We start from the raw sequence: 25,668 nt of genomic DNA on the forward strand, positions 1-25,668 counted from the left end.
TTATCCGCCGCCTCCAACAATTCCTGCCGGCGTCGCTGAACCACTATTCGGTAAGATTTCACCTGTCTCGCTCAACGCACGATCGGCCTTGTTGCGAATGTCTTTGTGCCTTCGGAGAGTTCGTGCCGCTGGAAGCGGTATTCCCTGTCGGCGCAGAATTTCATAATCCCGTGTGCCAATTTCGTTCTTGATGTCGAGTGCGGAATTGATCATCTCCTGCGTCCATCGCTTCGGATTCTCTGGCAGCGTGTTTAGAAACTCTACATGTGCCGGTGACAGTTTGGTCATATCAAACATCGGTGTGTCCTTGTCGAAAATAGAATGATGCTCAAACATGCTCATCGATGAATCCTCCCCACCGGCTGTGTTGCCGTTCATATGGTCCAGCTGTGTGTGATGCAAACCGGCTGCGGCTGCCGCAGCCATGGCCGCCGCAAGAGCGGCCGCAGTTATTGCCGGATCTGTGCCTTCGGCGGGCGACGAGTCTCCGGCGATACTGTCGAACAGTGGATGGCGTGATGGATCCGCCTGTGTCAATCGGTTGTACAGTTCCAGCTGCCGCTGATGCTCCTGCTCTTGTTCTTGCTGCTGTTGCTCCCATGCCTGCTGTTCCTCGATCTCTCGGTTACGCTGATATTCCTGCTCCTGTGCCAGCCCAATCGATGGTTCGTTTAGCTTGCGACGCTTGCGCTCATTAGCTGGAGCTTTTCGGCCTCTTAGCCGCGACAGATCTTCCAGCCCATTGTCCTGCTCGTAGCGAGTAAGCATAGCCAGCGTAGGAATGTTAAGAAACTCTTGCTTCCGTAGTGTCTCATAGTTGCCGCTACCAAGTTCGTTCTTCAGCTCAAGCGATCGTTGTAACTCGTAGTCGGAAAAGCCCTTCGTGTTCATGGTCAGTGTCTGTAGGAAACTGATCTGCGGTAACGTTAGTATGCTCACATCGAAATGACCTCCATCGGGATCGTGTTCCGGTTTAAGCAGCTCCTTATCTGTATCGTTACCGAACGGAAACAGCACACCGGAACCATTGTCAACCGTACCGCCGCCACCAGCAGGTTCTACTCCTGCGCCATACCGTGGCACAGTGCGTGATTGATTGGTCGGGGAGTCGTCCATTTCGTTGAGCTTACGCTTCCGACCCATTATGTCTACATCGTCCGGCAGTTGGGCAGCATGGCGGTACTTGCGAAGCGTCTTTACACTCGGCAGTGGCATGCCATCCTTTCGACGCAATGATTCGTACTCCCGGCTTCCAATGATGCGTCGAATATCGTTGCATGTTCGCAGTTCGTACGGTGTCCACTTTTTCCGGAAGCCTACCATCGATTTGAGGAACTCGATTTGTGCCTGAGACAGTGTTTGCTGCTGCTGCGGTTGCTGACCTTGCTGACCATAATGGTAGCCTGCGTCCTCTCCTCCGTTTAAATGCATTCCGCTAGCTTCCTCGTATCGGCATTCTTCCAGCAGGGATGTTGGGTCTTGGTATCCGTCCTCATCCTCTTCCTCATCGTCGTCCGCATGCTGGTAATAGTTTATGTCGGGTGATGCTAGAAAGCAGAACAAGCGAAAGCAAGAATCGAATTAGAACATGTCTTTATATTTACACAGGTACAATCAGATGTTAAAACCAGAAACTATATTTTTTAAGATTCTAACTTGATTCGTGATGTTAAGTAAGTTCTCTTTAGTATATAGGATCCATCGGTCTGTAAAATAACCGTCGTTGAGGCTCATCAACATCAGCCTCGTCCCATTTAAAGCCATTCATTCTGAGTATTGAAAAATGGAGTTGTATTAATCACAACTAATCACCCATTGCTACATCATCATCAATTAAATATCTGAATGTGACATTTTGGAAACAACGACCGTGAATGCAGAATATTAAAGAAATTCACTGATCATGTAACTGCCACACGGCGCAATACTGATGGATGATATCTATGTTTAGCCCTCAATATGGAATTACCCATATTTTTTTAGGGATTTAGGAATGAATCTTTTACGAGTGTCATCTGCTTTGGTAGACGTAGTACCTAATAAAAAAAATACAACAAACCCAAATTCAAGATCTATTCGCGTTATCTCAAAACCGATCTTAATCATAAATACCTATCTAAGAACAGTTTAAGTTGGCAAGCAGTTTTTTAACTCGATACATAAAATTTGTTGACCGAGTAGGCACGGGATAAGGACAAAATCCAAGGAGGAAAATCCCTTGTGAAATTTGTAATTTGCCAACACATGCGGCGTTAACCATACGGCATAGAGCCGCCGTATTAGAAATAAATTTAAAAAAAATAAAAATTAAACATACATAGTTTGTTCCAGCTCTATTACTACGATCGAACTGTGGGATCGTGAAGGGAGGACGCACGTTTACGCCATCGAAGGTGCCATGTTCTTGATCGTTTTTCACCAAAAACCGGTTGTTACACAGAATAAATATTCGCCTTGTATCCTCGCCGGTGTACCATCCATCGCGGGAGGATTTGCATACGAAGCGCGGTGAATTGGAGAAGCTGTCCGTGTGTCACTTTTTTCTTCTTTTATGGCTAACCAAGATGTGGCCAGCTTCGCTACAGAAAGTGCGCGACCATCCAAGTTTTCGGGGACACAACGGCACGCACTGAGAGAAGAAGATCGCGGATGCCTTTTAATGCCCCGTCTACATGTGCACGACGACGACCGCACAGGCTCTCGCGCGACCGATCTTGTGACACCACCACCACCACCGCTCGCTTCGCGCTTCATTCCTTTCGTTTCCCTTATGCTTCTTCCTTTTCTGCTCGTTGTACTTTAGTCCCGCGTGGCAAAATCGAACGCCAATCAGCGCTAAATCGTATCGTATGGCACAAGGCGTTTTCTACACCACCGAGGAACCATCGAGGCCCGAAATTTACCAAACCAGCAGCAGCAGCAGCAGCAGCAGCAGGGTGATCTGAGCGAAAGATTCAAAAACGGCAGTAAGGGTGGTGAAGGTGGAGGTTATGGATAGGGAAGCGTCATGGCCCCGTAACATCCCCCTTCTCACCCTTCCGCACTTTATCTCTCGTTCCTTCGTTCTGCGTCTGACAAGTCTGGGTGACAGTGCGCTGTGTGTTTGTTGCTGCCCGTTTCGGTACCGTCGAGCGCTAACCGTTGTCGTCGTCATCGGGGTCGTGTTCGGGTTGCTGAGCTGTGCGCGTTGGTGTGCGGTCGCGCAAAGGGGGGGGGGGGGGGGGGGGGGAGGCACAGTGGGCCGGATCGGCCGTGCGAGTGAAGGGCATTTCGACGGGCCGCGCGGTCATCGCCGGTGGTGATGGTGGTGATGTAATCACGTACAAAACACCACACGGACGCGGACCGAACGGACATCGGCACAAAGTTGGCGAAGCGCGATAAGAAAACCAGCGACTCGGTGGTCGGCGGTCACTGTTGCGGCTGCTCGCGTGGCCACGACGACCACCGTTCTCGCCCTCGCTGTGAGGCTACCTCGATTTGATCGATTTTTTCGCCTCGACTTTTGACTCTCAGAGCAACAAATGACCGAGGAAGCTACCAGAGAACCTAACAGTAAGACAACGTATACTTGCTTCTAACAGAAAATGCTTTCACAGTTTCCAAAAGCAGCACGTCCTCATCTATATAAAAGTCGCCAAAAAGCGCTGTGGAATGCAGTTGTTTATTTTTAAAATTCCGGACACAAACCTATAAGTGATTACCCAGTGTAACCATTACTCCAGCATGATGTCCTTCTCTCGCGCCTTCGGCACTGGGGGGAAGACAACCGACGTACTGCTACCGCAGATAAGCATCATCACTGGGGAACGGGAGTTTTATTTGAACCGCAATTTATGATAACATTGCTAAACTCGACGACACTGAGACACATTCCCCATTCTCCCCCAACGATAGAAGCGCTCACCATGAATTAGCCACCGATAACCGTGCAATGGGTCTCACCCTTCCTTGAGCATTGGTGCAAAATACTACAACGTTCGCCAACAAGATCTTCACGACATCACAACGAAAGAGAAACCCTCCGTCAAACCTTGACAGTGTTCCGGTTCCATAGAGCGTACCGTACACCTGACCTCAACCATCGTGGGTCACAAAATGGGTTCTCCACCGGCAACACCTGAGGCTAAACACTCTATGCTTCCATGTTCAAGGTTGTCAATGGGTACCGGTGTCAAAAATAACGGCCACTGACTAAATCGACTGACATTTCGAGACACCCTAGAGCACACACATCTATCGCCATGAGACGCGACCGGCCAGGGCAGATCTTTCTGTCAGCCATGTGGTGCAATACTTTTTGCGCCGTTCTCCTACGACGACCTGAATGAATGATCGTATCCGCGGCAAGGTCAGGACCTTTTCCAAAGGCCGGATACCAGCACGGTACTGACCTCAAGCTGGCACCCCAGTAGTCATCTCCTGTTTGGGTTGTTGTACTACGATGCCACGGTTTGATAAGCTTTTCAGAGCCACTTCAGACATAAAGATATCCGATTGGCGGATTTCTTTTTGAGTATAATGTATAAACCAATGTGTGCCGATGGTCAAAAACGGGTTTGTGGACAGCGTGCCCGAAACAGCCATGGTTTTTGCCCACAAATGCAGAAAAGTGACAGGTCGCACACTAAAAATAGTACCTGGTTAACCGCAAGTTCTCTGCTGGTTGCAGAATTTTGCCACATCCACGGACAAATCAGCGACCGTGACACGTTGGACACAGGGTGCGTACCAAAATGTTGTTAAGGCCTTTACCTTTCTTCTTAGTTTTCTACATTACAGTTGTAGTTTATAGGAGGGGTATGGGGTAGAGGTGATATCGGGCCGGCCTTTACATGGCAACACCGTGGTTCAAATCTCATCCGGACCATTCCACTGTCGTGAGGACCGAACATTCAACAACGTGGTGTCATAAAATCTAGTAAGCCATTCGATGGCCGCCGGTAGGACGTCGATGGAAATCTATGATTTAATTCTTAAAGGTACTTGTTCCTGTTGGGATGCTTTCACACATCTATTAACCCGGTCTTACTAGTATCACTATTTTACTACGGCAATGACAAACCACGAACTCTACCAGTATGTACAAGCATTGGGCATTAATGCCCGAACAAATAAAAAATCCAACGGCGAAATATTTGGCCACGATAGTTATCTCTCCAGAGTAGATAAATTTTAAACCCAATGACCTGCTATAAAATATCTCAAGCCCACCAGCCCGCACACCACACTAAATGTTTTGAGAGCGAAAAATGGACAGTCGCGTTTTTCGTTTTTTTTGTTTTTTGTTGTATTTATTCAATACTGCCCAAAAACCAGTCATCAGGTGCTCTGTGTGACCGTGATGAACACCACCACCAATACCCGCGCTCTCGAAGGCGACAGATCGAAGGAGCCTTCCATTGCCCCCGATATTCACACACAGCATGGCACACGAGGATCGCGAGCATGGCTATGGCAAAGGCCAAACCCGACCACTAAAAGCCACCCTCTTTGCCTGCATCCTCAACCCCGCCTGTCCGCGCGGATCAAGCGCGCCACCATAATACCGGATGCGCGCGCGAGTACGCACGCGGAGGGAACGGCAAAGAATCCGCCGCCCGTTGGCAAGAAGAGGACGAGGCTCGCGATCGCCACGAGCAGCATGCTGCTGGATGCGTGAGCGAGCCAGCCCAAATACGCGGAACAATCTCACGCTCACGTCGGAAGAACAGGCCGCAAAGAAAAGGGATCGAACGATTGAGCGGTGGTGTACAATCGGCACGGGGTTGGGGAATGGATGGCGAAGACGAGCACAACAGCAACAACAACAAAAAAAATCATACGCAGCAGCTGCGTCAGCATTCAGCGTCAGACGCCCCGGACCATCGGACACTTGTGCACCCCTCTTCTCTCTTGGACGAAGCGACGAAGGGGGCGCACGCGCGCGCGGCATAAGGAAACGGAAGGGAGACGATCAAGCAGCGCGCGGAAGTGAAGTGAAGCGAGAAGCTTCGTTTGCGGCCACAAGCACAACACAACGCGGTGCGACATCATCTCTCACATTTTGGGCTGGGCTCGGTGGTCAGGCGCCTTCCCCACATGCTTTGCGTGTTGGTTGCAGGCGCAACTCACGGTAGAAATATTCTCAAGCGCAACTCAACCGAAAACTGGCCATCGGACAGTACGCGGAAGGGTTGGAAGGTGGACAGCGAACGTAAAAAAAAAAACGTCACCGAGTTCCTCTCTCACACACGCATATGACCGGCAGCATCGAGCCACCCCATTTGTAATCGTCGCCACCGCTGCAAACCAGGGCTCTGTTCCCAACCGATCGACGCAATACGCCACCGTTGGGACACGCGGCACTCTGCAACGATCGTCGTGCCCACATATGCGCGAGAGTGAGAAAATGGCCGATGAGCCAAACACTCCGCGGGACTCGACAAAGGGAATGCGCGAACGAAAAAAAAACAACACATATTCCGTTCTGTCAGGCCCGCGTTCCACCTCCGTGAATCGTCGATCGGGTGTAGACAACAAACTCGTAAACACTTGCACGAACAACACACACAGTGGCCTCGAGTGCGATCCCCCCCTACGAACCAAGAGGGACAATGAGCGAGACACAGGGTAGGCGCGGGATGCCCAATCTCACGGCTGGTCCTGCAGCAGCAGAAAAGCCAGCTGCGTGCCGGTTGTGTCTGGAGTTCGGGAAGCAGCTGACACACAGTACAGAACGACACCGCCCCGAGAGCTTACCGTGCGTGTCGTTGACGGGGACACGGGGCGCTAATGTGTGCGATGGCCATGTACACGACTGCCATGCATGGGATAGCGCATGTGGCCACAAATGTAATGCCCCAAGCACACACACACTAACACGCCTTAAAAATAAAAGAGAGATCAGGGCCAGTTGGGGCCATATGCGGGACCTTTTTTGTTTTTGCCCGTTACCCAGGCCATCGATTACACACACGGTTTCTACGTGAGCCTCCTGTGCGAGTACTGTCCCTTTTCTCTCTACGAAAATTGTCATGAAAATTTCCAAAATGTAATGTCAAAAAAACGGGAACAATTCTAGGAGTTTGTGTGACATGTCACAGGACACGTCTGCAGTAAATTACATATCAGAAGAGACTTAGACTTAATCCCAGCACGCATCCAAGATTCGTTGTACAATCCAGTCACTGTTCCATCCTTTATCATCATCTCGTCATAGCCTGGCCGTTTATGCATTTTCTCACTCTTCATCTGATGCACGTTCAGCACTGCACAAAAGATATTACCTACTACATGTTAGATGTAAAAGTAGAGAATAATTTTAGTGAACGAAGAGTCTGAGAACGGAGCTGTCACGATTAAAATTATCTTCGTTACCACCAGTTGATTTAATATAAACATATTTAGATAGCTCTTGGGGCGGCCCGGTGGTGTAGGTGACAGAGGCGCCGGTCTTCAAACGCCAGGACCGGAGTTCAAATCCCATCCGGACCGTCCTCCTATAGTGAGGATTGGCTATCCAACTGCGTGGTATCGGAGAGTGTAGTAAGCCAACAGATGACCGGCGTGACCTTGGAAGGTCGTTAAATCAAGAAGAAGAAGAAGAAAATAGCTCTTGTCGAAGGCTCCTGACCGTGATAGAGCAAGAGTACCACCAGCTGAAGGCGACAATCTCGAGGTGGTAGAGGAGTTCTGCTAGCTTGGTACTATCGTAACTTCAGGAGAATCGTGCATACTACGGACTTCACAAACTCCTGCGATCCAGAAGACTCCAACAAAACTCTACGGGTACGAATATTGCACTATGCTGCTGGACTATCTTTGTCGGTGTGTGAGAGCAGGGCGTGCGTCGTAGGAGAATGAACCACGAGTCAACTAAGTTGTTTGACGGTGCTGATTTCTTGACGGTAGTGAAAGCCAGTAGGATACTGGCTCGCTTTGGCTCGAGCAAGCTCGAGCAGGATCAAGTAGAGTCTAACCTGTCGGTGATCGGATGCAGCCGTGGATGGAGACCTGACCATTTCCACGCGACGTGCTCAAACCTGAGCAAGCCAAGAAGAAGAAGGTAGCTCCTGTCGATGTTATACTATGTTCAGCTCAATATATAGCTAGAATAGGTAGCGGGGCTGTTAACCTTCAAACTGGAAAATTCTGGCTTCAACGGGTCCGTTAGGTGCACCTATTACACCTATACTAATGATGATAATTCAGAACGAAAAATAAAAGGAAAATCGGAGTATTTTTAACTCATTGCTTATCACCAAAATGCCCGGGCATTACTGCAATTGCTCCAACTTTATTTGTACGAGAATGTTTGGGCACAACATTTAACAGCAGCATCCGATTCCACTAAAGAACAAATTAATCGAAACCGCAGCCAGATTCACACACACACAACACAGCCACCCACTCTCCAACTTCCAACACTGGCGAAGGAGACAAAGGGGTAAAGGGGTAGTTTGATGAGCAGCAGAGTGCATTCAATTAACCCGCGCTCCGGCACATATGCTCCCACCAAACGCTGCACCAATGATGCACACATTTCGGCACCGAAGTACACCCGATCAAGATAACGGCCATACACAGCTTGCCATTGTACCTGGGGCGGGGGCGCCCACAAAAACTAGGAAACCCGTCCGGAACCGGAGAGAGGATTTAAAAAACGAAATACCAACTGCCCCCGTAACTGTGACCATCCACCAGGGCGCTCTCATCAATTTGTGTTCCAATTGCACACGCACAAACGCGTGCGCGCACGCACATAAATGTACACACACACATGCATACAAACTTTTCACCCCCCTGCTTTCCCGTTCCAAAATTCCCCCACCCCCCCCCCCCCTCCTCACTCAATGGCCGGCAAATACAAATAAGCAATCAAATTTCAAATTCCACCTTTCCGCGAACCATATTTGCCAATGGGGGAGGGACGTTGGATTTGCGTGGAGGGGGGGGGGGGGAGAGGGAGTGATGCTGCAGGATAACCCGATTGGATGAGGAACGGAAGGGTGAAGGGTGGAAAATTTTCCTATGTACTGTCATGCACACCCAGCCAGCGGGCGAGGGCATTTACCTGTTCCCTTGGGTCGATGGGTGGAAATATCGAGTGGGTGGTGGTTTATATGACCCCAAATCCGACCCACCAGCACACCTTTGCCTTTGTCGCCACAAACCCACTAGAGTAATATGATTTCTATATACATTTTTCCAACCCCCGCACACCCTTTACTACTGGGCGATAGTATTGGTGTGCGGTGAACAATACTGCGATACTGCTCCATCAGCATCCTCATTTTGTTTCAAATATTATCACCATAATAACGAGGTATCGTCACCTTCATCATCGGCGATTTCTGCAGCAGCAGCTCCCCTAATGAGCTGCCCTTCCTCATCATGCAACATAATTGACAGCCCGCTTATTACACCATTAACACTACACCACCGAGCGCGAGCACACATTGCACAAATACATTAATGTCATTAACGTGCAAATGTGCAACGAGTCGCATCCTTACGCAATCCCGTTTTCATGGATGTGTGAGTCTCAAGTACACCACACAGCAACCCATCATTCCGTCTTTAAGAACAAAAAATAACGCAGGAGGCGACGTTGGGGTAACTTAATACTGCCAATACAGGGTTTACCTAGCCAATTCGACATTGTCAAACTATTATCGGGCAACGTAAACGCTTACTCTGGCGTCGTAAGCTCTCCATTGCTCAATGCTGTGTTCCAAAGCTTGTGGTGATGAATTTTGTGATGGCTAAATGAACTTTTGAGATGAACTTTGAACTAAGTAGCGAAAACCGGATTGTTCAGGGGAATCGTGCCTCGGACGTCTGGTATGTCTGATGCGTCTGGTAGAGTCCTCTACGGCTACAAGTCCTGTACTATGCTGACGGCTTGAGGTGATGAACTTTATGATAGCTAAATGAATGTACAAATATTACAAAACCTTACACTATGCAAATAATACAACATCTTAGTTAGTTACATTGGTAACTAACCAATTTTTGCAACGACGGATTTAAACTTGATGACGCCCGAATAGAATGGACGAAGCCCAATTGAGAGATTACGACGCAAGCATTTACGTTGCCCGATGATAGTTCGACGATGCCTAATTGGCTAGGTAAACCCTGTAAGTTACAAGTGAAACCTTAGAATCTCAGAGAAGTTGAAGGGATCCTCTTGAACTGTTCTAATGGTTCTGGTAATCATAGAGTATCTTTCATCTTCTGATCTTTAGAAATCAACATTGCCATCTATATCATTTCTCTCGCTATGGTCATTAAAGCGAGGATCATCAAGAAGATCCCATGTGTCCTTTGTACAACTACTCTCACGGAACAGCCCTCTTTCCAGCAACCAATTATCGCCTGTCGGTTCAAGATTCTTCAACAAACGCGATCACCAAACAAACGGACAGGCAACAGGAGCTCGTAGCTGGGAAAACATTAAGCAAAGAGATGGCGGCCAATGGTGTGGCAGTGAAGATTGCGCTGCGCTTACAGAAACTACAAGCTGGCCCTCTCTGCGCGCTTCATGGTGGTACAAGATGGTGGTGCTATGGACACAACAGCTCCTCCAAACTTCCCACACTATATGTATTTGTGTGCTTCACATCAACCCCCCCCCCTACACACACACACACACGCACATATTATGCTCCCACTCGCACACTGTGGCGGCACCGTCGGATAACTTCCTTCCGCGCGACGGATACCGACAGATGGCATTGCGGCCACGGGGTTTCGTGTCCCTCGTGCGAAACCCCGTCGCAGCAAACAAACCCAGCAACGACATAAGGCAACGGAAAACGGCAGAAAGACAGACAAAGGCAAGAGCGCGACAGCACACGGCAGCAGCAGGCGAAATGTGGCAACACGATGCTGCCGTAGTTTCGCTTTTTTCTGTGCCTTGTGGCTGCCGCCGCAGCCCGCAGTTGCCATGGCCAAAATGTTTCCCGAAGATTGAGAATTTCTTGCCAATGAAGAAGATATGATTTTGTTTCAGCATATTTGATAGTCAACAAACAATATTTGTAGCCATACCAAACAAGGATAGTTTCAAATAAGTCGAAAGCCATTGCAGAGGAGCTGTTACTATGAAATAATTAAAAATTTTGAAAATCATTAACATAATTATCTGAACGGAAAGTTGGGCAAACTAAAGAAGCATTAGAAGCATCTTGCCTTTACAAAAAATAATGATTTGAGAGCCTCTGCCATCGGTCGGTATACCTCCTCAGACATTGCTCCATCTTCTTATTACCTTCTTATAATCGCTACATCTTCACAGGACCAAAACCGGAATTTGGGAGGACTTGTGCACCGGGTTTTCGACCCAGAAAAGAAGCCATAGTGGGCATAGCAGTCCGGAATAAACCGCACCATATCCTCCAATATATACGTCGCACCAGACCAAATCTTAAGGGACCAGTGACGGGAAAGCACGACCAGCCAGATCACCGTACCACACCGGCGTGCGCTCACGCTCTCTATCTCTTAACATTGTGCCAGTGTTGGTGAATTGATGGCAGCAAAACCCACACCCATAACCATATGCCTGCTACAATCAGGTGCAGGCCCTCGCACAGGGCTGTTTTCACCATCACCGGCCGCCCGTACTAATACCAATACCAAAAAAACCAACGACCCTCTTCTAACGTTTTCCGGATGCTGGCCAGGGCCTCGATCCTGCGCCATAAACTTCTCGCTGCACAGCAGCACACACACCCGGTGCCCGTCCACCACTCGGTCCCTCCTTCATCACCTCTCAGCTTCTTCATCGAAGAAAAAGGTAATCTTCCTCTGCCGGCTTTCTCTTACCCCTACCCTATAACCCCGATGTGGCAAAACGGTCCCCTTGCTGTACAAAGTTTTCCAACACCCGGCATACCTTCCCCCATCCAAAAACCAACCTCACACCACAAACCCACACACACACACAGACGAAAGAACCCAAAACGAGGACAACGAAACCCAAGGGCTCGTAATAAGTGAGGCAGGCAGTGGATTGGGAAGCGAGAAATACGCGTTCCTCCGGTCCTTCTGCAAGGGATGAAGTTGGCCTGTCCGAGCGGGAAGAAACAAATAAAAAAAAATGGGATAGAAAACCCCCCTCCTGCTTCACGACAGTCAATGCTCCCGCCGCATGCTTCGGCGTGTAAGTGCGTCGTGGGCGCTCCCGTGGTACACCATGGGCGCTCCGAATCGGGGCCGAAGGTTGACGGTGTCCACGGGCGACGATACGCTTGGGGCATCCCCCTCGTACCGCCCTCACCGTAAGGCGCTATAGGGCGAAAACGCACACAAAGAACCGAGAAAAAAAAGGCCAAAGGGATCTTGAGCTTCCTGGGGCTCACAAAGCGGTGGAGAGGGGAGCGTGGCTGAGATGCTACACGCAGGGAGGACGCAAACCGATCGATACTGCTGACTGGTCCTGGGATGGCTACAAAATGGTCGTCCTCCTTTTAGAAACGCTTAGGCCATCGAGCCCCATTCTCGTGGTGGCAGGCAGATGAAGGTTAAGGAAACGGCCACCGGTCGCACGTCTTGGAAGCAAAATTAAAAGAAGCGTTTAGTACGTATTTCTCATGAATTGATTCCTGAAGTTTACTAAGCATACTTCAGCATATAAAGAATAAATCTCTTTATGAATGAAAAAAAAAACAATTTGTGTGCAATATTTTCTGGAACTATGTAGTACGTTCTGTTCAATTTCTTTTTCTCATCGAAATTCCACAAAATATCATCTGATGAACGGCTCAATAAAACGATAAGAATGATTATCTTGCTTGCCCCAGAACACCCGGTCGTTCCATGTACTGCGATAATTATCACATAATTTCAAGGATAATTATGCAAAGCCTACAACAGAATGCTTGTCAAAAATCGGAAAAAGAACAAATTCCTACGCACGGCGTGCGAATCCAAGTCGTCCTGGGAGATAAATACAACGGCCCAGAGGAACAGAACTTGCATGTCAGTGTTTGTGCGTGTGTGGGTAAATGTGTGTGCGTGTGTCTGGTGAGAATTGACGATGGCCCAAGACCTCCTAACGTCCCGTGAAGCATCAAAAGCCCAACATCATGCCAACCTTCCCTTTACGCCGTCATAGGGCTGGCTCTACGGGCGTTTCCACCCACACACCCCATGACCCGGGCCTGCTTCCATCTTTTTCTCTGTCACCGCACGCTCCCCCAACATTCTTGCCCCCTTTTCTCGACCAGTGGCAGCAGTCCACCAACTCGGCTACAGTCGCCTTGCGAGTTCCTGCGGCCGCTTGTCGATGGTATTTTATCGATTTTCTACGGTGCGGCTTTCCAAACCCTGTCAAAGTGCGTCACCCTCCCTCTCCCACACATGAACATCCCAACAAGGAGTGCGCGCGCGGGTCGTGGCCTGATTTTGGGATAGGAGGGTTCGCCAACGAAAAGCGGGAAATTCAAAGTGGCGCACCATTTTCGTGGCCTCCTCCGAACCAGGCCGACCTTTTCGGTACACGGAGCTGTGTGTTGGTGTGTCTCGTCCCTGTGGCAAGAGAAGACACGTAAGGGAAGGGGGATGAAGCAGCAACAGCATCAGCAGCCGGGCTAACTTTATCTACCTGCCGCCCTTGGTACAGTTTTCCATTCTGGCAACGGTTATACATACACAGTTAAACATCCAAGGCCCGAATAATCCTGGGCCCAAAGCTTCTAGGGTGCCGCAAACCATCACACACATCTTCCGCTCCCCCAAAATCGGGTGGCCAACTTCGTTCGGGCACAAAATGGCGCACACAGATTTCGCAGGAGAAGGATGGGATCGATGGAGAAAAATGTTTTGGTTTTTTGTTCTCTCCCTACCGAAATGAAAACTACATTTTTCCATGAAAATCGAATCGAAGTGAAAAGAGTGACCCATTCAACCTGGACGCACCGCGGATGTTTTGATGGGTGCATTGGCCATTTATTTTTTGTTTAACAGTAAAATACTTTCATTTCCAGATGGGTGGGCGGCTCAGTGCTAATAAAAGCGCTGGGCCGAGGCTTTCGAGCTTTATTATAATATTTAAAATAAAATAAAACTGCTCACACAACGATCCTTTTTACTGGCAGCGTATAGGGCGTGGAATGAAACAATAAGCACACTAAATTCTATAAGCTGCCGCAGCTCTTTCCATCCCTTACTCTCTATTATGGCACATGCAAAACGCTGGTATTGTCGGAAAAATAATTAAAATGCAAAAATAAAACGACAAAAACAAACATATAGCAACCATTATACCCGCTTACGTCCGAAGCGAATAGATATTTTCATTAATTAGTACATATATATTAAGCTTTTCCCATGCGTTTGCTTGTTTGCTTATGTACAGGGTGTTCGAGATAAATTTGACAGTTTCTGAGGGAATAGGAAAGGAATTTTTATCAAATTTATGTTAAATATTAAAAAAAATTTCTACAAAGTTTAGCTTACCATGTTTGCCGCATTTTTTATTCGAAGTACCCCCCGTCCGCGTCGATGGCCGCCTGTACCCGCTTCCGGAACCGCGCGCAAGCCCGGACAACCATGTCTCTGGGGATGGCCGCAAACACGGCCTTTATTCTGGCCACCAGCTCCGCTTTGGTATTGCAGGACGCCCTGTTGGTGTCCCGCTCAACTGTACCCCACACAAAGTAATCCATAGGATTAAGGTCAGGGGAGCTGGGTGGCCAAACGTCAGTGCTGGTGTATCGGTCGAAATTGGCATTGAGCCATTGGCGTGTTTTTACGGCCGTATGGCATGGTGCAGAATCCTGCTGCCAAACGTACGGCAGCCCATTGGCCACCGTCTCAATCCACGGCTTCACCACGTTGGCCAGCAGGTCAATGTACCCGTCAGCATTCAGCCACAGGCCTTGGGGGAAGATGTGAGGCCGCCTCACATCTTCCCAATGTGCCAATGGCTCACTGCCTATTTCGACCGATACACCAGCACCGACGTTTGGTCACCCAGCTCCCCTGACCTTAATCCTATGGATTACTTTGTGTGGGGTACAGTTGAGCGGGACACCAACAGGGCGTCCTGCAATACCAAAGCGGAGCTGGTGGCCAGAATAAAGGCCGTGTTTGCGGCCATCCCCAGAGACATGGTTGTCCGGGCTTGCGCGCGGTTCCGGAAGCGGGTGCAGCCGGCCATCGACAGGAGGGGGGGTACTTCGAATAAAAAATGCGGCAAACATGGTAAGCTAAACTTTGTAGAAATTTTTTTTTAATATTTAACATAAAATTGATAAAAATTCCTTTCCTATTCCCTCAGAAACTGTCAAATTTATCTCGAACACCCTGTAGTTTGTACTATTTATTTTCGATTACAGGTCTGGCAGGAAATTTTCGCACCGAACGTTCGCGCAAATATTTTTATATGAAAAAAAATTCAAGTTCTTCGCGAACAGAACTGCAGGATTGAAATGAAAATTTCATTGGATAATCGAACGCCTACCAATACCCCAGCACACCACCTCTAGAATCCTTTTTCGTCTTTCGCCCTTTCGCAAATCCAGCCTGATGGATACAAAGCCGATGGCTGTAATTTCAGATCAACCAGCGGGGACATACGCTTTCACTCGAATAATTCACATACGCGGCATCGTGAATAATTATAACCTGGGACAAACGAAAAGTGTGTGTATGTGTGTAGGGGCGTAAAATCCAACTGGGGGGGGGGGGAGAGCTTTGTGGTCCATCGAATGAATTGATGAGTGGAGCGATATTTTCGATGAATGACCATGGGAAAGTGGATAAAATGTTATCCTAAAATCGGCTTTTTTGTTGGCCTAGGCCTAGGCACACGCTATATCTCTGTACGTTAAAACTTCACATCAAGAGCCCAGATAAATCAGGGGACTCTCATTAATTTGCACAGTCCTCGGCGGACGGCTGGGGGGTCTTTTCAGTGAAATGAACATAAAATACATACGCAAAACTAATAAAGAACATCTATGGAGTAGAGCATTACTATTGATGTTCTCTATATGCAATAATCAAACACACACACACACGGTTTTAGTGTTTGCAAGCCACAAATTGGGCCAGGCGCGTAAAAAAACAGGTTCTGTGAAAGCATCCTGCCATCCTCTGCAATGGCAAATTTTTTTTTTAGTCCATCCCATTTTGAATCTCCATTTCAGAATTTTGATTCCAGTTTGCACATGGCAACGCGCTACATTATAGTATCCCATTGATCCGACTTGTCGATGAAAAGAGTTCGTGGGGAAAAACAAAATCGAACAAAAACCCCTCACATGTGAAAATGCTCCGGAAAATGCAACACATAGAACCAACGAGCTGCCGGCCCGTCTGTCTAGTGGCTCAAAAGCTGCCACCAACGTGGAAAAATTGGAGGTCCCGGGGACCAGTCACACTTTTAACGCTCCACCATGGTAGGGGTAATTATTTAACCCCTGGCGGGGAGAGAAGGAAAGAGAAAGACATGGCCTGGGCAAGCAGCAACGGATGTTCAAACCAGCGCGGAAAACTATTTTCTGAACATCGACACAAAACAGTCCAGTGTATAGAGCTAGGTGCAGAGGTTTTTAGCCGGATCAAAATTTACCTATCGAACAATCATCCATATAGAAACATAAAATAACACTGAACAAAGAGATTGAAAATCACTCCCCGTTATGTGCCGTGGTCGGACACTTGCATAGGAATGGAAAATTTAAAACACGATAAACAAAAGCGATTGAATGTTTTACATTTTGCATTTGCCATAGCAACAACAGTATTTTGTTCGAATGCATGTAAGCCGAGCTGTTTAAATATATATAAAGCAGTTGATTATAAAATAAAAACCTCTGTTGCTGACAAAAAAAACCCTTCCCTAAAATTTTCCAGATTATCAAACATAATTTACCCGAACGATGCATTTTTCAACATCGAATGTTTTTTCCCCATTTCAGATAATGGAATTTTCCTTAAAATTCAAAACAAATGTACTGATTTCTTTTAAACAACACTAATTTACTCAATAAGAGTTCTGCAAAATTACCATATTTGTTGGTAGCTTATGAAGCTACCTGGTTAAAAATATTTTTTCACCTCTCTGCGCAACAGTTGGTGGTGGGATTCAATTAAAAGTAAAAAGAGATTCCGGCACAAATGATAGTGCAAGCAACGAACCCAGAACGACCACAAAAATGCATATCTTCACTCATACTATTCGCTATGTACAGGGTGTTCAATAAGTTCGAATACAACTTTTCATCGATTTGTAGTTGTGCACTCTGTGTATTCTGTGTATTAGTATTGGTGTCAGCATTAGTATCATGTATAGGATAACCGCTGCATGTGGTGTCGAATAACTGTCACTTAGTTTGTAAATACTGTGCTCGATGAAAGAGTACCGCAATCTTATAGTAAAATTGTTTCTGGGAGGTGAGCAGCCCGGCGACACATCCCAGCGGTTGAAATCAACCTAGGACCGTACAAGATACGGGCAGTCGCGTTCGACGAGGACGCCAGCAGTCATCAAGGTGGTGAGGGAGCTGATCCGCCGAAAAATAGCCCACTCGATACGGACGATCGAGCTGATGACCTGCATGTGTCAATCGGGACGACTCACACTATTATGACGAAGGACCTAGAGTACAAGCCGTACAAGAAACGTAAAGTACATGGAGTAATGGAGGCAGCAAAGCAGAACATGCAGGACAGACATAAAATGATACTTTCGCGGCATACAGATCAGGAGTTTGTGTTTTCCAATGAGAAACTTTTTGTTTTGGAACAGCCGCACAATGTTTAAAATGATCGACTGTGGGCGCCGACGTTGGCCAGCATCCCCCCCGGCCACAAATAAACATCCCACGGTTCCAGAAAGCCGCGTCGGTGATGGTTTTGGGGGCCCGTTCCAGGCGTGGGAAGCTAACACTGGTTTTTATTGCGAAAAATGTCAAAATTAACGCCGCGTACTACAAAAATCAAGGTTCTGGAGAAGGTTAAGGCTCCCGCGCTTCAGGATCTCTACGGAAAGGATCCTAACATTTTCCAACAAGACGGCGCTCCGGCCAAACACGGGGAATATCGTCCAAGCGTGCTGTCCGAAGAATTTGGCGGGGTTTCTGGATAAGATGTCATGACCACCCAGTTCCCCGGTTCTCAATCCCCTTGATTACTATGTATGGTCATACATGCTGGCCAAGCAAAACGAGTATAAAGTGAACATAGTCGACCAATTCAAGAACTTTTTTTTTCCAAGATCTGGTACGAAATGCTGATGGAACAGGTGCGTGCTGCGTGTGATTCGTTTGAAAAACGTCTCAAGCTCGGGATAAAGTACAAGGAGGGGGGGGATCCAATCTAATATGCCAAAAAGATAGTAAATAAACATGACTTCAAGAAAAAATTACTCAAAAAATAATAACTAATGTTTAAATTGTTTGAGCTCGTTTTTAAAGCGAATTCGAATATATTGAACACCCTGTATGCCGCATTGTCGGGCATCGTCTTTTTCCTTGCTGGTCCATGGAAGAAATTCTTCCACTAATAGACTTCAGTAATGGATAAAGGTGATTGTTTCAAATTTAGCGGTCTGTTGAAATAGATAAATAGCGAATTTAAAGTCGTCCCGATATCTGTTAAAAATCATGGAAATAGTACCTTCTGTAATTAACGTAAATGTTGAGACACCTACACACAGTTTAATGTCAATTCTAGGACATAAAAGAAGTTCTTGTCACTAGAGAATCTTTCTGTGTGGCTGGCTGCCTGTGATTCTCCACATTTACATTCAACCCTTAAACATATAATCCATCTTTATAGGAATGCAAATTTCGTCTAAGGAAAAAACTGATCAACCGACCATAGGACACATCATTAAAACTTCCATCCTACGATTCCGTAGCCAATATATTCTGAGTTTCGATTCCTTTTCTATACCTTCACACCAGAAGCAATGCCAACAATTTGAGCCTCAAGCCCGAGAGCAAAAAATGTGTTTTCTCGAAATAAAAACAAATAAATGTATCCAAAATTTACCAACGACCCAAGACACGGTTGCAGACAACCAAAGGGCCGGCCATACGACGAAACGAAACGGATACGGTGTACAGCAGCACAAAAAAAAGCATTCCGTGCCGCTTTTGTTGGTAGAAAATCAGCCTCAACCTGATGCCCGGTACACGGTACCGGTAAGGCGGTAAGAAGATCGGCAACCCAAAACTCAGAGATGGCCGCACGAAGCAAAGGCACAGGTTTGCCTGAAAGAAAGCGAACACACGGACCATCATATACCCCAAAAAGGAAAAACAGAGAGACGCAGAGGCGAGAGAGCTTCGTTCAAACGACTAGTTAGAAAGGGCCTGCGAGGACGAGTGGGTGTTGAGCGTGTGTGTGTGTGTGTGTGTATGCGCGCGGGGATGATGCTCCTTCGTGCGTTCCTTTTTACTTCCCTCGGTAACATAATCCCTCTCACGCGGGGATGAGAATGAGAGAAACAGCGATACGCAGGGAAAGGTAGAGGGACGCGAGCTAAGGGACGATGATGAGTCCCTTTTCCCTCTTCCCGTTCAACCCTCTTGCCACCGTACGGTTGGCAGTGGCCCGGGCCCGGCGGTTGCGATAAAAACCAGCCCACGAAGAAAATCGACCGTTGAGAGAGCTGGGCCAAAAAGGGGCCCCCCGCTATACCGTTTTTGGACCGAGGGAGCGTACACTGGGAGGTACCGATTACACGACCGCACCATCATGTCGACGGCCGGGGCCACACTACGCAGCTACGGATATCCTTCGCTTCGCATGGTGTACGGGCGCAGAGAGGAAGAATAAAAAGCCAACAAAAAAACAGAGTGAAAAACAGAATAGACCGCATCGATGCAAAGGTAACGTGTAAGCGAGAGGACAAGACGGCACCATGGCGCGGATGGCCATGGGCAACGGCACGAACATCGACGTCACTTCGGTGCCGTGTCCCTCCGTCGCATGGGAAGCGGGCAGGCAAAAACCCTAACCTTCTACCGCTTGCGTCGGATGAACTGGAAATTAATGGAAGCGAATAACGAGAGGAAACACATTCACAGAGCTGTAGTAGAATCCGTTTGGGTTGAAACGACAAAGGGTAAAAAGAAGCTTACACGCGTGGGGAGCAAACCTACGGCAAGAAATCGTGGCCATAATAAAATACAGGTCGCTCCGAGGATTTGAGAACGCCTCTGCAGGTTCCTTTATAAAAAAGCTACAGGAAAACCTGGAATAATAAGAACTTAGGGGCAGTATTGTTGAGCTGTGTGGACCAAATATGCGTTTGGAAGAAAATTAATTAAGAAAAGAAAAACCCAGAGAAGGAGTGAATCTCGAAAATGATAATCATTAAAGTTCTTTTGCTTTGCACGAAATATTTCCTCCACCAGAATTAAAAGTTAATCCCACTTTCTCATGGTTTGAAGTATTACACGGTTCTCATTTAGTACAATGCTTCATCTTTCACATCGATGGAAGGATGTTCTAATCCATCAATCCTTAAGATGCCAGGATAATTATTGATGCTCGAGAACAGAATACGTCAGACGCGATTATACACACGCGTGAAACAAAGAACTCATCACAAAAGGAAGGAAGCTTCGTAAGATCTCATTTCACTATCTCCTGTTGGACAAGAGGACTTATCCAACAGGACTCTGACTCTCACTATGTGGACTATTATTTCCCACCAAACAAAAAACTTTCTTTTTCTCTGTGTTTCTCTTACCCTTTCTCTTCTTTCAAAGGACCGCACTGAGATCCATCCACAACATTTTCGCAGTAGATTTTTTAAATAGGAAAAAGCATGGGTCACCGGTCCCTTCGGTTTACAGGGAACAGCGCGCCATGGTGAAACTTTTTTTTTTGTTCAACTGGCCGGAATGTAGCGGGAATAAGAGCACACTTGCAAGGGGACAGTGACGCAATCGGTTGACGATCGCCATCTCGTGTCGGATTCGAATCCGGTCGGTTGAAAGGGGGAGTGGAGCTACAAGGATTCGTGGGGGTGGTACAGGAAGGTGCGGTAGGGTGAATTTAATAAAAACGCTCCCGCCCGGAATGGAATGAAATGGAACGGTACCATCGTTGCGTGCTGCTGCAACCCAACAGCGCGTGGGGTGAAGTACGAGGAGGAAAAAAAAAAGGTTCAACCATTGGCAGGATATACCATCTTCCCAGCGCATGGATTTCTACCTTCGATCGGTCCCGCTGTGTGTGTGTGTGTGGAGGACACACAAAAAAAAGTCACAACCAAAAAAAAGAAGGCCAAACCCACGCCGAGAATATGGTTTCCAGTGCCGAATGTGTCCCAACGAGGTTGCTGCCAACATTTTCCCGAACCTTTTCGCTTCTCCCCTTCTCCCCTGTCCCTCTCTCACACTCACCATCCTCCCCCTGCAGGGTGAAGTAAACCCCCTTGACAACGGCAAACGCCTTCGCCTGCCACATTCATTCCATGCCCGAAACAAAGCAAAGGCAAAAGTTCTCTTCAAACAATCTCACCCAACACTCTGCCAACGCGCGACACTCCTAAACGACCGGTCGGAACGGGGGCGCGGGGATCCTGGGCGACCGGAGATACAAGCTGAGCCACACAAACACTCACAGCACGGTCTCGGAACTACACACTATCGAATCGACTGCTACTGGCTGCTCGATAACCTCATGCACGGCGCTTGCCACGTAGCTTCAGTCATGACGGGGGACACCTTTTTCCACGCTGCCATCGGAAGTTCGTGCCCTTTGGAGTGCAGCAGGCACCGGGACCAGGCGTAGCCATGGAATAGGACACGCGCACTGCGGCCCCCATACACCACCACACTCACACACATACACAGTTGGGAGAGGCAATGTCCGCCCGGTCCCGGGCACACGCAAAAAGGGGACACATCTCGAAATAGCTGACATGTTCTGGGGAAACTCTGGGGATTCTAGAACAAACAGGGCGGCAAATTCCCCGAGTGCAACACCCCCTTCATCCATCATTGGACACCGTGCGGGTAGAAGATTCGCGATCCCTTCGGGGGATCGCTTTTCCAAGTGGAAAACCTTGGAAAAGTGGGGTGGAAATTCAAGCAGATACAAGCCCACCTCACCCCAGGGCACAGGACGCTCTGACGGATTCGGGACAGCCAGCAGGAGCGATTGTCTTGTCCTCCGGCCAAGCGTGGCGGTAAACTCATGTTCGCCCAAGCACGGGACCATTCGATTAAATTCCTGTTCCATAACTATCCCCAGCAATACAACACAGCAGCATCATACCTCTCCATGATGGACCAGTTTTACAAGCGTTGCCAACTGGGGTGTAGCTCTTCTTACAATTCAAACCCGATCTCGACCCAACCATTTTGCTCTGCCACGGGACTCGGGGCAGCCATTCCGGGAGCCGTGCTTCGAGAAAATCAATACTTTACACCCAGCCGAGCGCCGTTCGCTGCCGGTTTTGCTTGTGCTGCGTGACCGGCGTACCCTCCACATGCCGCCGTTGTGCTTTGTGCCATGAGAAACATACCCACGGCAGCACCAACCCTTCACACACTACTACTACAACGAACGATTCGCAACACCCCCCTCGGGAACCGTGAATCGAGAACAGAACAGACCACATACAAAACTGCAACGAAGGGTGACTTGAAGTTTGCGTAGATCTCTTCTTTTCCGTTTTGGGGAGTATCATCATCGTCTTGAACAATCTCAAGACGTTTTGAAACAAAATTCGCTTGCAGCTCACCCCGTGCGGCGATAAAATGGGGGAGTGAAATAGTAGGAAAAATCCTTGAACATCGTAACCTGATATATTATGGTATGATTACAGACAGAGCGAGAGAGCTGCATTAACAGCCTGTAAAGGGCATTTTGAGAACAGAACTAAAAGTATCTTTAAAAGACAAAACTCTTTGAGTAAACTAATCGCCAAAGTACAGCTAATCTTTACCAAAATAATGAAGGCCAACTATATCAAACTAAACACGAAGGCTTTTCCATCTCAACTTACCGGTAAAACTGACGGGGTCCTGCTCTGTTTTGATCTCCTGCAGCTGCACATCCGGCCCTAGATGACGATGATGCTGTTGCTGCTGGTGATGGGAAGCGTACGACGGATGGCGTCTCTGCTCGTTCCGATTGTAATCTATCGTACGGCCTGTACCACCACCACCACCACCATTAGCCTTCGCTTGCTTCTTCTTCCCACTCGATTGCTCCAACCGGCGCTGTAGCATACCGTCCGCGTTTCGCGCAACCATACCATCCTCATCCATCACCATCTCCTCCTCATCTTCATACTCTTCCTCTTCTGCCACGTCTTCCACCTCGATCGGTGTGGTGGTCCCTTTCGTGGCCGGGCCCACATTAGCCAGGGCGGCAGCAGTCGCCCCACTACCAGACTTTCGCAGCGACTCTAAATAGCGGGTGATGGTTCGCAAGCTGGGTAGCAGCAGCTCACCGTCCTTGATCAGCGATTTGTACGCCTGGATGCCCATGGCTGTCTTAATTTTCATCGCCGCCCGTATCATCGGTTCGCGCCATTTCCGGTTACGGTCCTCGTCCGCTGTACCGATCGCTAGTGGATGTGGGGACACACTGCCCACGGTGTGCGCACCGGACGGTACCGAACCAGCACCACCGGTCGTGTTGCCCAACCGTACCGACATGCGTTTCAGCTTGCGCTTGGTCGCGTGCAGTTCCTTGCGGGTTACGTCGAACTTGGAGCGTACTTCGGCTAGCTGCCGCTGACAGCTCTGCAGATCCGCCGTCAACCGAGCCGAATCCGGTCGTTCCAGCACCGGTGCCACGATGGAAACCTTCCCCACCACCGTACGGGATATCTCCGCATCGACCCGTGGCAGCGGTGGAGGTGGGGGAGGTGGTGGAAGTAACAACGATTCAGTACGGTTTGCTTCTTCGCTGCCGGGCGCCTGTTCCTCATCCTGCGTCGAAACATTTTCGACAGGAGAAGATGACTGTACTGACGCCGGTGGCAAGAATGTACTGGTTTGCTCTTCCTGGTCTAACGGTTCAGTCGAATTCGGTTGCTCTTCCGGGCCAGATATTTCTTCCATCTTCTCAGCCGCCATGTTTGATTCAACCGAACGTGCAGACGGTGATGCTGCTGCCGCCCGTTGCTTTGCATCCATCTCGGCCACAGCCACTTCAGTCTTCACCAGTGCTTCTTCTTCTTCTTCTTCGTTCAGCGGTTCCAATTTCACCTTTTTCGCTGAACTGGCTCCCTCACTATCACTACTGCTGCTGCTGCTGCCGCTGCCACCAGAGTTGCTGCTACTGCTGTTACGGTCTTCTGGGCTGGTACTGTTTTCGTTACTAGTGCTACTGGTACTACTGTCGCTACTGCTTCTACTGCGCCTACTATGGTCAGTCTGCGAGCGTTTTCTGCTTTCGCCTTTTGGCACAGCAGCTGCGCCTGCTACCTTTGGTTCACTGTTTACCGCACCCTTAGCATCGATGCCAGCACTATCTGTGGATAGTGCTACACCATCACTACCATCCTCATCGACATCGCCATCATTGACTTGCTGCTGCTGCTGCGTCTCCATAGTGACCGGTGACGTAGGTTCCTTTGTTTTTACCTCTTCCTTTTGTGTCAACTTTTCCTCAACTCGGTCGGTCGCTTCCATCTTCGGCTGTTCTGGCGCTGATGATTCTTCTGCCTTTACCGATGTGGCCTCATGTGTTGCCTTACCACTTTTCTGCGGGGATGATTCTTCCTCCTCCGGTTCACTTTTCGGTGTACATTCGGCTTCTTGCTTGATTGTTGGGTTTTCTTCATTTTTCTCATCACCTGATGCTTCCACTGACTCACGCGTAGTTGTTGGTGGTGAGCAGGACGTTCTGTCTGCTCCCTTGAAGGTGATGTCTTCTGTTGTGTCCGCTGCCGGTTTGCTTTCTTGCGGTGAATCTCTTCCACCATCATCGCGTTTTGGCGACACTTCCGGTGCTGAGAGCGGTGTCTGCTTTGATTCTGCCATCGTGTCTGGGTGTGATAATCGGTATGGATTCGTGAACGTATTTCTACTCTCTAGATGGCAATGGATGGTCTGGCAGTGGCGTGTGGTTACAGTTTAGTCCAACTGTATTCATTCAGCTTATAAAGTACGCTTTATACGCACACCTTGCGAGTACTTTGCACGCCTGATGGAGAGATTTCACTTTCACTCGCTTCTCCTCACTTATAAATTCCCGTGCAACGAACAACAATCTGCCTTATGCGGCCGATGAAATCGCGCTCAACTGAACGTTCTCGATGTCCTCCACCCGGTTTTGTTTTTGGGGTAAGCGTTACCACGGAGAATGCTGGAGCTGGAACTGTTGTTGTTGTGCGGTGGCCGTCGTTTTTCGTTTTGCTTTTTATCCACCTTCTTCAGGTCGGGACGGACAATTCCCCGGTACCTACACACACCACTGGGGCTCGACGATAAATAATTCGTCCACCATTGCCCGTCTCCGTCACCGATGGGCACTCCGTCGTCAGGGGGTGCGCGGAAGCAAAAAAAAAAAGGTTGCGAAGGAGCGACGTCACACACCAGCAGCGACGTCCCGCGTGTCTTCGACCCGTTTTCCCGTGAGCGAGATAAACGCGGGCGGGCACCAGCGTGTCGCGACGCACACAGGCTTAGCGACCGGTACACAGTTGGACAGCAGCATACACACGGGGCACGCAGAGAGCGAACCGGCGGC

The 25,668-nt window shown here is 48.6% G+C and overlaps 1 protein-coding gene across 1 annotated transcript; it reads right to left on the reverse strand.

The window, feature by feature from the left end:
- Positions 1-24,959, reverse strand: LOC126556817 (uncharacterized). Its single transcript, XM_050212336.1, has 2 exons — positions 22,970-24,959; positions 1-1,547 (listed from the first exon to the last, which is right to left on the reverse strand). The coding sequence occupies exons 1-2, from the start codon at positions 24,957-24,959 to the stop codon at positions 1-3; spliced, it is 3,537 nt and encodes a 1,178-aa protein (XP_050068293.1).
- Positions 24,960-25,668: the final 709 nt, after the last annotated feature.

Source organism: Anopheles maculipalpis, chromosome 2RL (assembly GCF_943734695.1).
Source record: "Anopheles maculipalpis chromosome 2RL, idAnoMacuDA_375_x, whole genome shotgun sequence".
Lineage (NCBI taxonomy): Eukaryota > Metazoa > Arthropoda > Insecta > Diptera > Culicidae > Anopheles > Anopheles maculipalpis.

Coding starts and splice junctions, on each gene's coding strand:
- LOC126556817 (XM_050212336.1), bottom strand. CDS start 24,959: ATGGCAGAATCAAAGCAGACACCGCTCTCAGCACCGGAAGTGTCGCCA. Junction 1,548..22,969: donor GGACCCCGTCAGTTTTACCG/GTAAGTTGAGAT, acceptor TCTGCTTTCTAG/CATCACCCGACATAAACTAT.